Here is a 14375-nt window from a genome sequence, read left to right as displayed (position 1 = left end):
ACGTCAACGTTTCTTCCCTTGTTAAATTGCTGATTGTTGCTGATTGGTTCAAGCAGCTTTTGTAAAGGTCGGGTGAGGAGAGACGAGAGAACTTCAGGACAGAACACTGATTTCCCAACATTTCCTGAAAAATGAAGCTTCAATAAAATGATCTCTTACTTTATCTCTAAAACAATGACACCGATTTCACAAAAGAAGTCGGCGATGATAAATTATGTAAAGCCTCCCTTTAATATATCTTATATTCAGGTGAAAATGTAACAGATTGTCTTTTTTTTAGCGTTTCTTTTACGTGATGATGTGCAGGAGAACGATCCATCGCTGTTAAACCAGTTCAATTAGGCAATCCCTGAAATGATTGTTTAGTTTGGCGAATGCCATCTGTAAGTGTTTATATTGGATAAATACAATTCTTCCAATTATGTCTAAAAGCTTTCTGGAAAAGAGAAAAAAAGGGGGAAGCGGCACTGAATGACTGGAACAGATCAGTTCAAAGCAATCTAAACATACTTCAGAACTTAATGCAATTCTTAGGTAACAGACACAAAGATAAAAGGCCGCCTATGCTTTGTCATTCTGAAGACAATGTTTCTTTTGGAATCTGTCTCGACAAACACTATATATTTATATATACCGTATATTATACCTTCAGTGATTAAAAACTAAATACATTTAAGAGCCAGCTCCTCAGGTCAGGTCAGTTCTTGAGTTGTCTGTTGAGTTAAAGAGGTAATGAAATAAGTCGATATCACTCAATAACACCGGACCAAGCCAATGGCTCCCGGTCTATTCTCAAGTTCGGTTGGGTTGTCATTGAGTCCGCCAGTCGTATCTGTGGATTGCCAGGGTTGACGAGTGGTGTATTTAGTATTAACTATACTTGGCTTGACCTAGACAAATGCCCCCAGCCGCCCCCCCTCCACACCAACCGCCATTAGTGCCGACCGCCGGGATATGACATCATATCCTTGTGCTCCATAGCGTCAGTGGTCCATTTGGAGAAGACATCTCCCCTACCGGCCAATGGAGCAGTGGCACACTGGAGGCGCTTGATCGCCTAAGTACTAGGCCTCATCCTTGGGGGCCGATACGTTGATGGGGTCGAGAATGCATCCCCACCAAACCGATACGTATCTATATGTAGAACAGCTGGCAGGGTCTTCTTGGGTTGCCCACCGAATAGTTTCTGTGGTGGTTTTTTTTCCCTTCTCAAAATCTTTTGACTTGAAGAACAATTATATGCAATCAGAGGGATGGTTGCAATTATAAACACTGGATTTTTAGGGCTTATTTACTTGTCAGGCTCATGTTGCAGCGATGTCCTTAAAGTAAACGTTCAAAACGTTCTATTTACATTAAGACAAGTGAAATGTTTCTGCTTATGTTACATTTTTGTGTCTCTCACACGTGAAAAATATTTCTTAACTCTGGAAAAGTCAACACAAATTAGGTTATCCGAAACCCTGCTGCCCCCCCCCCCGGGGGGGGGTACAAAATACATTTCTTTTCCCATGTGTCAGAGGAAAGAGCGATATATACCTTGGTGACATGTACATAGTGCATTCCTCTAATACTAAAGAGTTAAAACACAAATGGATATTTCCCTGTTGGTCCTAAGGAATATTGCCTCGGGAAGCTTGAGATTGATTGCTTTTAGCGGATGATGTTGACAGGGTTTAACACCTCAAAAGTCCCTGCAATAATGCACAGTTACATCTGAAGACGAGGCATTGAAAGATCTTAAGCAGCTCTGCCTTTTACTCTTTGAACATTGGGCCACTAAGTGGTCTCATCTAAAGGGTTAAAATCTAGTGATTTCATTCACTAATAGACAGATTATGGGTGCAGTATTTAATTTTGCGCCCTGTTGAAATACATACCAAACACAGAAACTCGTGCTAACACCCACTCTAACACCATACACATACATATATACACATACTATCTCCATCCCGGCACCCCTAACCCTACGCTGACACTCTAGGACCGTATACTCTAACAGTATACAGTACCACACACATACAGGCTCACACGCACATACTAACACCATATAATAACACGCTCACTAACACCATACACTTACACATGCACACTCTTCCACCATACAGCAACACACTAACCCCATACACACATTCACTCACTCTGACACCACACACTTGCACATACATGCATATACACATCCTCTCCCATCATTAACCCCTTAAGGACAATGGGCAGTCGCTAAACCCATTGAAAACAATGCATTTTGAGCCCATACATGTACGGGGTTTGTCATTAAGGGGTTAATAAAGCTCCCCTTACCTTGTATCGAGCCCTGTCCTCACTACACCTCGGACTCTCCATGGGAGCTACTGCCACCCCACTACTACAGGGTTAAGTAACACGCATTACGTGATCCCGCCGGCGTCTCGGTTACCAGGTGTCTGGATGCACCCACATTAGCGCGCCCCCTGGCAATATAGTCATGTTAACACCGTACACTAACACATGCACACACACTCTACCACCATACAGCAACACACTCTCTAACTCTATACACACATCCGCTCCTGGCAATACAGTCATGTCAGGGCTACGTCGGAGTCACAAAGATCGGGGTACTTTGACGTAGTGGCCGGCTAAACAACGTACGGCCGTAAAGTGCGACACAACGGGTCCGACCTGCTGGCAAATTCTATGCTCCTTGAACTCCCCGTAACCTCTTGGAGTTTGCTTTCGGGAATACGTTTGTCTTCTCGAGTTGCGACCTTTCACATTTCAAACTCATTCATCAAAAAGGAACTGTTGGGGGGCGGAACGTGGACCCCCCTCCTTCCAAACGCGACCACTTGCGCGAACGTGAATTTACAGTAGCCTGCGCTGGCAATAACTTCTTAACATTCGGAGACGTCTTCTGAGAAAAATCCCGAGGCTGATAGAATAAAAATGTTTTCTCCGTTGTGAACCTCTACTCTCTGCCAAGGGATTCACGTGGCATGTGCTGCTCGGTCCAAGCTGCTTAAAGCCACGTGCTTAGCAGGAATCACATCCAGCGATTCTAATGTGTCCGCTGACCTTTTTCCAGTTAGAATATCTGAGTCATTACTGGGCTGAAAAGATCAATCGGAATCCGCACAGGACCCCCGAAAGGAAGATTTCATTTCGGCCATTAATGGTATAACGAGGCATATCAATTAACTGGAAAGCCTCGGGTTCCTAGCCGGCCGCGGGTTTATTGGTCTGAAATATACGGGAGATAATTATTCACGGAATCCGGTTACGGCGCTGGTCCTGCGCCGCTCCAATAACCGGATTGGCTTCCCATAATTTAATATGAAATCAAACAGTCATAAAAAAAGGTTAACCCTGGAGGGCACAAAGCAAAGCCAGTGAGGATGTGGTGGCCGGGTAAAACAGGGCCTGGTATACTAAGCACTGCAGCACACATGGTTATACAAGAGAGCCGGCGTGATATTAAGAATAGGGTATCGGTTTGGCTCACAATAGGTTAAAGCGATTATGCGAAAGCAAAATCTATAGGGAAAAATGTAACTCCCATCACTCTGTCCAATGTTCTTTTAATAATAATAAATAATAATAATAATAATAGTAATAATAATACACAGGTTTAGCCCAGAGGCTCAGAGTGAAGCGTCGCTTCTCTGGGTCATCGTGGTCTGTCTCTAAGTAGCGAAGTGGTGTATGGGCACGCCCACTCCCCGCCCTAATCCCCTCCCACTCCATATATATATAAGGTATCTGGGGCTAGCTCTGCCTATGTTGGCACTTAGCTCTGCCTTTCGCTAAGCCACTCCCCTAAAAAGAGGGAGGGGCTATGAGTAGCCTGAGCAGGCCTGGTATTACTCACCTACCCATGATCCTCTGCAACACTTCTGTCCTCTCCTTAAGACTTAGAAGCCTCCTGGAGCTCTGAAGACCACAAGAACGACATTGCATACGACGTAGTGTGTGACATCATCGCGTAAGTACGGAGTCCGCAAATGATGTCAGATGCCCCTTGCGTGAAGAGGCGTATTACCAAGAAAGGGCTGCCCAAACTTAACCCTTTATTTAAAGTCCTTTGGAGGTTTATCAAAAACACTCACCTCTCGCACTCTCCGGCCTCTTCCCTCGTGACCTAGAAGCCTCCAGGACCTTGGAGCTCCGCAACGGTGATGCTGCACAAAATGTAGCATGCATTGCATCATACATGTATCATACGTCATACACGTATGGAGGTTACGCGTGGTGTCAGGTCCTGTACTGAAGCTAAGTATGGCTAAAAGGTCTCAAAACTCTCCAACTCACTGCTCCACCAAACACGAGCTAAGCACACCTTGGGTACCCTATTGGCTACACAGCTATCCCACCAAAAAATGGTGGCCGTTCCCCTTTAAGGTGTTCCTAGACAGACGATTATCACAAGTAATGGGACGTGAAACTTAACCTTTTTAGGAGGCTCTTTCCCAAAACGTGTTTCCAGTCTGTTTTCATTTGCCGAGAGAGATCAGAATGATTGTGTTTATCACTTTGTTTATCGCCGAATAGTCCTGTTTGTGAAATGACACTTTGGAGAGGGACGCCGAGAGCCCAGAATCACTCCGAGCTCTTGTTGGTCGGGCTGAGAGTAAGATTAGAAAGATCACATTTCAGGGGTAGTCCGAGCCAGCCCCGGCTTTACTGAATGTGACCTAGAATCGAGACATGGCTCACAACGTTCATTCTCGGATCCGTAAACAGCCCGAGTCTCCGGTCTGAGAAGAGCTGGCAGCAAACCCACAATGTTTCCCAACGGCTGTCTAAATCAGGCTAATGACAGCTGTCTCGCAGGAGACCGTTATCATTCATAGGAACATCCAATCTGACGGCTCATAAGAACCCTTCGGCCCGTCTAGTCTGCCCATGGTGTAAAGACGGTCGCTGGCCTCGTCTTAGATTCAGGAGCCATACCCCTATCCCGTGCATGTGTACATCCACTCACTGTATTACCCTCTACCACTTCTGCTGGGAGGCGGTACCACTTATCCACCAGCCTCTCAATATAATATTCAGACACATGCAAATAAGCAGAAACATTGTTCCAAAAGTCAAGTATTATTTTTAACATTTAAAGCCAAAAAGCCCTCATTAAAAAAAACAAAAACATTGATATCTATTTGGCAAAAGACGTAAACATGCCGCAAACAGTTTGTCCCACTTCTAGAACCCGCTGTCCCGCTTCACAGAAAAGACTTTTTAATTAAAAGCACATCATGTTATTGGCTCAGAGAGATGTTAGCGATGAGAATATAAAAGGGTCAGAAACTTTGGAGGATTTTATTTATTTTAAATTTACTGTTTCTTATATATATATATAGATTGTAAGCTCCTTTGGCCAGGGATTGTATGTTACATACGACTTGTTATGTCCGGTTTACCCATTGTACAGCGCTATGGAATATGATGGCGCTATAGAAATCAATACATAATAATAAAACAAGTTTTTTTTAAAAAGAACCAATTTGTTACGTTTTTCAGTGGGATTCATTAATGTATAAATGTATTCATCGGTTTGGTGCCGCAAGCAGACGTTTTAATTATTTGTCTCATGATGCGAGTCTTTAATGGAAATTGATAAATTTCATTGGACCAAAATAGATCAGCTACATAAGCTTCTGGAACCTCAGAGGGCTCTTCTTCGTGGTGTGCGTAATAGTTCATTCTGATTAGGTTACTCCTCCGCGTCACTGGAGGCTAATTTCTTCTGCCAGCGGGAACAGAAGAACCGAGGAAGAAGAAGGTGACATCAGATTATTTATACTGCTGTTTCTATACACATTATCGGGGCTTTTAGGGCTGTAGAACCCTGCGATCCCCTCATACCCAACAAACATCCTGACCTCCTAGAAAAGAGGGGTATCAGGGGAGGGGAGAGAGGGGCATCAGGGGAGGAAAGAGGGGCACCAGGGGAGGGCAGAGAGGGGCATCAGGGGAGGAAAGAAGGGCATCACCGGAGGAAAGAGGGACATCAGGGGAGGGACTGTCTGCCCTAACCAGGGACACCTGAGTGGTATGAAATAAATAGTAGTATCAGCCTGATCAATTAATAGGGGTTATTTATGAAAAGTGATTCTGGGGGATGTTTCAAAAGGCACTCAGCAGGAATTATTCCATCGGTTGCTATGGCGATAAGATTTTTTATACCCCTAATATTCCTGTCTCCTGAGGTTGCTATAAAGCAGTTACAGTTTGACAATAAAAATTATATATATATTTATATTATTAGTAATTAAAATAAAAAAATTAATAAAACTTCAATAAATTCTGTCACCAACTCGGTAACCAACACGCCCCCCCTCTAATAATTCTAATATATTCTATTTATATATAATCAGTCATCTCCTCCGCAAAATAAAACACGTTTCCCGTCATACACCGGGTCGTCTTTTTCTTTCCGGTCGGCCGCTCATTTTATATAATTTTAAGAACCTGCGGCAGATCGGCCCCCTCCGGCCCCCGTCTAGTCGCCCCGTTTCTCCTGCTGTAAAGACTCAAACCTCAATCAGTCGTTGGTCTCGTCTTAGATTCAGGAGCCGTATGTCTATCCCATGCATGTTTAATACCCTCACTGTATTACCCTCTACCACTTCTGCTGGGAGGCCGTTCCACTTATCTACTACCCTCTCAGTAAAGAAAATCTTCCTTTTGTTCATTTTGTGAAAAATATATCAATAGTTCAGAGTCCGAAGAGCTATTTCTCTGTATCTGGAACGGATAACCCCAGAGCAGTCCAGGTAAGAACACGCTGTATACAACAAACTGTAACTTTGGGTACAAGAAGCAGAAGGCTGTGCGGACGTTTCATTTCAACGGGCACCCGTCCAGCGTCAGGCCCTCGGAGTTCTCAGATGTTTCCCGCGAAGGACCTTGGAGACGATTCCCACCTCTCGGCTGCCACATCTCACCCTTGTTTAATGTTACTGAAATTCCTTCTGACAGCCGCCTGTTTTATTTGCCAAAACCACTACAAAAAAGGGCAGAATTGTTGTTTTTTTTTTTTTAATTTTTTTCCTTCGCGGAACGAGCCCCTTCTCCCTCCCCGTCTCCTGCGGCCATCGCACAAAGGGGGTTTTGTTGGGACTCAAGGGCCGCTCTGCCTTAAAGGGGACCTGCTGTCATCAACCAAAATCACTTATGGTTGATTGTTTGTGGATCGGTGGGATTATTTAAGATTGAGGGAAAGCGAGAGCGTTACGACAGCTGCCTGAACCAATCGACAACGACCAGCGACTTAAACACAGGGGAGAGATAACTAAACGGGGAGGAATAATCACAGAGAGGAAGTTACTGTGGCTGCTCCCATGGTATACACTCAAGGCGGGTTTCTAAAACATAGATAATGCTTAATTTGTGTATAACGTCCTAAAACGAGGGGTTGGGGGAAAAAGGGATACGATTATTCGACCTGCAGTTCCATTAAAGATGGCAGGGTCTAGGCAGGCTTAGGAAAGTGACATCAAAAACGTTAAACAAATGCTTATTTGGGGGTCCTTAACCCCTTAAGGACAATGGGCGGTCCCTAAACCCATTAAAAACAATGCATTTTGAGCCTGTGTATGGTCTTTGTCATTAAGGGGTTAAGGAGAGACGAAACTTTTTTTTTCTTTTCTTTTTTTTTTGATACATAAGAAATGACTTTGTTGCTCTCACAATTCTAGAAGCGATGTAACAGGTTACACCAGGTCAGGTGCTCACTGATTTAAGATAAAATGTATCTTTTATGTGTTAAATAATTTGTTACACAACTAAAGGAATCGAGTGCTTTTAAAACAATTAATTTACATTTTTTTTTTAAAGTATACTTTTTCTCCTTTCCATCTTCCAGTAAAGTTTAGGAGCCATATGCCTATCCCATGCATATTTAAATTCCCTCACTGTATTACCCTCTACCACTTCTGCTGGGAGGCTGTTCCTCTCAGTCTGTCTTAGCTTTGGAAAGTTTTCACTTATTAATATAATAACCTTATAATAATGTATTTCTGAATTTTTCTAGTCCCCTCGATTGGTGGACAGTCACACCTTAGAGGCTGTTGCCCAACATTTCCTCACTTTACGTTCCTGGCTTTCTCCCCGATGTCCCACACATCTGATGAGAGTCTCTATCAGGGTCATAGGGAAAGAATGATGTTCTTCAAACGCTAATTTTGACCGTTTTCCCCAAAAAAGGAGCGAGGTTATAGACTTGGCGACCAAGCTGAACATCCCTATGGGCTTAGCAGTGCATTGGCGGAGGACACCTGCGGTCAAGCCCCAGCATTAAGAGATTGTCCTCCAGACGTATCATTCTTCACTGCCAATATCTATCCGCCACCTGGCTCTACAAGTCGGGCTTTATTTCCTTCCGCCTCACACTGAGGATTTTATCATCTTCTTTACACCTTCTGCACCGTAGTCAGTTTTGAAGACTTCCCATATACATCATCGCCTCGTTATGTTCTTATAAAGACTTTCTTATTGTAACCAGACTGTATTTTGGCTAAAAACGAGCCTATTTAGTCCAAATCAAATATGCTCGTTTTCCACCTGTGCCACTCCTCTTTCTCACACTATATTCCTTTTGCTAACTAATTGACACTAACGTTCAAAACTTCAAGAAAGTCCCTTTTTTTGTTCCATTTCTTAAGGGTGTTGAGGGCTTTGGGACGCTCAGCTTGTCTGAGCCACAAGTGCCACGAGAAGCCGCTCTTCTAAGGACCCTGTAGTTACTGGATAGTCCATGTGTGGGACGATTGAGGCTTGGTATAAATATTGGGGACTACTAGCTATAACGCTGTATTAATATGAAGTACAGCCATAGTTGGGGGTCAGTAGGCATATAAATATAGAACCTACTGGCAGATCGGCCCCATCTGGCCCCCCATCTAGTCGCCCGTTTCTCCTGCTGTAAAGACTCAAACCTTAATCAGTCGTCGGTCTCGTCTTAGGAGCCGTATGTCTATCCCATGCATGTTTAAATCCCCTCGTTGTATTAACCTCTACCACTTCTGCTGGGAGGCTGTTCCACTTATCTACCACTCTCTTAGTAAAGTTTATCTAATATGTTTTAGGGATCAATAAGTTACACATAAGCCATAAAAGTTACTTTTATTGGACCCCTTGATCTTGAGGAAACATCAGGTGTGAAATATCTGTTCGCTTGAGCCCGAAAAACATCATATATTATCTGTAGGGTATTAATCACAGGAGTAAGGAGGAAACACCGAATGAGTGTATGAAATAGGGTCCTTTACGTCCCGGAATGAAGGGACTGACCATAACCAGGCTGCAGGCTTGGACGTACAGAAGAGGCATTGATCGGAGCTTCAGCCGTGGAAGTGGAGATGGAATATCGGTATCTATAGGGTTGCGTTGCAGACTATAAGCATCACGCGGTTTATGCTAAATAAATAGTCCAGTCTGGAACGTTCAGCCGTCTCTTCAAAGTTCCCAATGGCCTAATGCGTATTCATTCACACAGCGCTCATTCATATTCCCACTGTAATTACCATTAGCGAGGCATTAAGGCTCACATGCTCCTGTGACTCTCAGTCATGTCTAGAAGCTCGTTCCCAAACATCGATACGTGACAAGTCCTGTCCGTTTGCCAGATTGAAGCGAGACAAAATAAGCGTCGGACAGAACGGAAAACCTCTGGTAAGAGTATGAGCGCCGGCGGGCTGGGGTGTGCTCAGAGTGTAATCGAAATCAAGTTTTAATACGTTCGTGACTAAGTAACCCAGACACTATTAAAATATCCCAGGAGAAGGCTGGACCTTTAAAACGTATAGGGAACTCCCTAAATAAAATATACATATGAAAAGAATTTGTAAGTAAATTCATAGAAAAAAATAGAAAAAAAATAAATAAATTTAAATCCCATACGGAGAAGCTAAAGCTGCAGAGCTGCAGCTTCTCATTCCCTTTGTGGACCAAGAATTGTCCTCGCTGATTGGCTGCTTGAAGGAGTGTATGGAAAGCAGTCCTATCAATAGACCCTCTTTAAAGCACATAGGATGGCTCCCTAACGTGGGTCGGAGGGGGGTTATTTTCTCATCGGTACGTCTAGTGCGATTGACGGCTGAGATAATGAGAGTGGCAGTCCCTCTATACTCCAGCACCAAATAAAAATATAGAAAATTATTATTATTGTTTAGAAATGATATTGACATTTTTTTTTCTATTCATTGGAATTATTATTTCCTTGTAATTCAGTTTTTTCGCAGGAATTTATAGAGGTAAGAGAGGTTTTTTTTTTTTAAATACATGATTTTTTCCCCCAAAACTTTTACCCATCCCTAGCCGGTCACGTTCGCGTGTCTTAACCCGTTGGGTGCCAGAGTGATATGAGCCGAGAGCGCCGTGGGCATTTAAAGTTTGTAAAAAGTGAAGACTTTTCTCCATCTGCAATAACACTTCTCATTTCCAAACGCGGAGAAATATAAACCAGACGTCCGTGCGTTGGGAGTTTCGCTCAAATCCCTCTTGTATTCACAACGTTCTCTGATTCCAGATATTTATGTGCATGCTAAATAAAAACATGGAATGGAAATACAAACTCTACACGGAACATTTATTTTAGTGCCGATCCGGAGCATGCGGTGTTATTGTTCACATGCGATACGATGTTGCAGAAATTTACAGGACGTTTCCTTAGAGGAAAGTCCGAGGTGAATTCAGGACAGAACGTATCGAACAATAGAAATCGGCGGTTGTTTAGGAAAAACTTACCGCCATGTGACAAGAAGATGTTCCGCAGATCAGCGCCAGCCTGGACGTGATTGGTTGATTTTCACAAGCGAGGCTATGGCCTTTCACATCTGCTCCAATCACACCTCGTAATAATAATAATAATAAAGGGAAGTCAATACGTAGCTCCAGACGGACAACTGGCAGGGTCTGATATGCAGAACTAGCATTCGTATAGGGCAAGGGCTGTGCGTTTTGGCTACAAGGTCCCTAAATCTTTGGGGGTTGTAGCCCAGTTGGGCAGCTAGGGTTATTGTGAGTGGCGCCACTAGGGGGCAAAACCGCACGAGATGACACCATCAGCGGGGGGGACACCTGACGCCGCCGTCCTCTGGTGACCTTTTTTCCCCTTAAATCGGAGGTTTAAGCTCTCGCCGGGGTGAAAGAGAGATAGCGGCGGTGACCGATCAAAGCCAACACAATGTGATGAACAATGTGATGGCACCTGTGCAAGTATGGGGGGAGGTCCATGAGTTTGACACTGTGAAATACCACACTAAATACCACACTATTATCAATCCCAAAATGACGGCAGGCAAATTTAACCCCGTGAAGCTTATTCCATTCCTACTAACGCGTGGCTTTGTCCGCTTGGATAATGAATTTATGTTTGTTGCCTGCCTTCATTTTAGGAAGTTTCATTACGTATAGCATGGGGGGGGTCCTGAGCGTAACTCCAGACGTTGGGCCGTTCCTTGAAGAACCTTTACGTGTTTGTTTTATGAATGCAGACTGCTGACTTTAGGTTATCTCCGCCCTGTTAAGTTGCTGATTGCTGTTGATTGGCTCAGGCAGCCTTTGTAAAGGTGGCGGGGAAAAGGGATAAGGACATCAGGTCAGGAAATGGATTAGATAATGCTGACCCTGCCACAGGCTGCCTCCAATCCCAGCTTCTATAAGGTTAACCTTTAAACAAAATATCTCAAAAAATACAAATTGACAAAAAAATCTAAAAAAAATTTAAACTTGAAAACATAAGTCAAATAAATTATTTTACTGATCCTAAAATCCGGGACGGTGACAGTTAATTTTATCCTGTAATCTCCTATTTAGTATCGAGCAAGTCCTGATATTACCGCTTCCCGTCTAGGTTAACATTCTGTTTTTCTTCCCGACGCAATCTTGCGCGACTATTTTTCTTGTGTTATTTCCAGTTATCTCCAGTTAAACCAGAGGAAGATATTACCTGGTGTTATTACCACAAAAGTGCTTGTCGGTATTACTGGCCTTTGCTCGCAGGATCGTATTCGGTTCCCACAATAACTGATTTGGATTTAATGAGAACAGCTGAATAAGCATTCCTTGTGGACCCTTGTGGACCCCCCCCCCCAATTAATTTAAAGAAACAGTTGCGGAACAGCTGTGGTCAAATACCTGATTAACTGCTACACATACCTAAAATGCAGCTGGATGTGAACTATGGACCCAGTGTGTGCCTGCCGCCGCCGCCGGGGTGCCCGTTCACCCCCTTGTGTTATTGGAAAAATGATTGTAATTTTAGTATATCCTTAGCTTGTCAGCACCTCCTTAGCCAAAGCAGACCTTTAACTTTCTGCGGGTCTCGGTGGAATTCATTTTCCAAAATATTGTAATCATTTCAGCATATTCCCATGTACTTTTTTTCAACAGACATAATCTTTTTTTGTGTTTTTTTTTGTAGTCGTGCAATGTTTTCTAATCACAGTTAACTCCAGGGAATGAAACACCACCTTTTCTTATATTTCTTATTTGTATTATTATATTTCTTATTTTATTATTTTTATTATTATATTTCTTATATTATTGTTTTTATTATATTTCTTATATTATTATTTTTATTATATTTCTTATATTATTATTGTATTATTATTATATTTTAGTAATATTAATATTATAAGAATATAATATAAGAAATATAATCATATTTTTTTTAATTAATATTCATATATGAATATGTTTATTAATATTAATAATGATTTTATATTTCTATTGTTAGGTTTTAACATCCGATCTCAAGCAAGATAAAAGCCTGTTTTTATTATTATTTTTATTGTTTTATTATTTAGTTGTGTGCACAGTTCTATTGCTGGAATGAATTAACATCCTACAGTGGCCTAAATGCTTATAGGTTTATAGGTAGATTGTTTCTAGCATCTGAAATGTGTAGGCTTGATGCCCAATGCCATTTGCTCTTACACAATATGACCGATTAGAGGTGCAGCAGTATCCAGACCCAATGGGACTGCCAGCTCTACGACCTCTGGGACAGGAAGACAAGAAAATACGGCGGAACATTGTATCTTCTTTCTCGATGTTACTGTAGCCAGGGTTGCGGAATGCATAGATGTCAAAGAATTGGTTGGGGCTGGGGGCCGGCAGTGTGATGCAAAGTCAACACACCACCCGTGAAGTCTCGCCGAAGAGATCACACACTATTAGGTGTCTTAGAAAATGGGAAGCGAGAAGTTATCAAGTCTACGAGATGTAGACACGTCTTCTACTTGCTCGCTCTGGGCCATGGTCAGATTGTGACATCATACCTTGTAGCCCTCGGAGCCATGCAAGGGAGCTTTAAAAAGAGGTCCAATGGATGTAAAGAGACCCAAGGCATCTAAGGGACCTTCGTGTACCTTTCCCAACAGTAACAAGTTAATTTGCACCTTTTTGGTAAGGGGACGATGCAGAAACTGAAAGGGGCAGCCAGGGCTCCTGAAATGTTCTAGCGCGGCTCCTAAACTTTTCAGTTCCTCTACTCTATATAAAGGAAAGACAGGCAGAAATATTCCAGCAGTGACGATGGAAACTCCATTTTTTTTTGTAGATTTTATACGTACCGAGCCCACCAGCGTGCGCGTCGATGAGCGAAGCAGCCACCGCGATTCCTTCGGGAAGGCCGAGATCCTTGGCAGCCTCAGATGTCAGACGGTTCCCTATAGGAGCTCCTGGAAGCCGGACTTGGTTTCCTGGGCAGACAGATTAAAAATAACTACTCTTCAGCCTGATAAACAGAAGGAACGCAGACCTTTTCTGTATTTTGTTGGCATCTATCATCACGTATAAAAAAAGTGTTTATTGCCCCAAAACCACATATTTCCAATTGATTATACTCACTGAATTTTATGCATTACACACCGCTATAAAATTGGAATGCATGCGAGAATTTGAAGTTATTAATAAGAAAATGCTTACCATTGTCTGCTTTTTCAACAATGTATTAATGGGTCAATGTTTCTTAATATTTTTTATTAACGTTGAGATTTTTATCTGCTGCATGTATTTTTTTTTGAACTTCCTATAATATTGGCAAAAGGTTCACATGCAGAATCATCATTATTTCTTACAAAGCTTTCCAAGATGTCCTTATTGTGCAAAATATAGCATGGATATAAAAAAATATAATAATAAATCTAAATTGCTAAATAAAATAATGGGTGGATACGCAAATGTTTTTTAAAAATCACTTTTTTTTTACACTATAATATTTATAATTACATTTTTGGTGAGTTTCACAGCACTAAGACGAAAATATATATTTTTTAAAAATATATCTTTTTTTTAATAGCACAATATATACATAGTATTTATTTATACATTGCTATATGTGATGTTTCAATAAGACTAATTTTTCCAGTTCTATATTAAAAATATTTAAC

The 14375-nt window shown here is 42.2% G+C and overlaps 1 protein-coding gene across 2 annotated transcripts in view; it reads right to left on the bottom strand.

Annotated features, from left to right (window-relative positions):
- Nucleotides 1-14375, bottom strand: part of FGGY (FGGY carbohydrate kinase domain containing) — an 88592-nt gene that overhangs the window by 38224 nt on the left and 35993 nt on the right. For both annotated transcript variants that reach the window (XM_053469541.1, XM_053469540.1), the window contains exons 7-8: nt 13557-13685; nt 10726-10829 (exon numbers count right to left, since the gene is read on the bottom strand). In XM_053469541.1, the coding sequence (XP_053325516.1) occupies nt 10726-10829; nt 13557-13685 (233 nt within the window). The remainder of the gene's footprint in view (nt 1-10725; nt 10830-13556; nt 13686-14375) is intronic.

This window comes from Spea bombifrons, chromosome 6 (genome assembly GCF_027358695.1).
Source record: "Spea bombifrons isolate aSpeBom1 chromosome 6, aSpeBom1.2.pri, whole genome shotgun sequence".
NCBI classification, from domain to species: Eukaryota; Metazoa; Chordata; class Amphibia; order Anura; family Pelobatidae; genus Spea; species Spea bombifrons.
The sequence above is the reverse complement of the archived record's forward strand: the minus strand, read 5'-3'. Positions and strand labels throughout refer to the sequence as shown.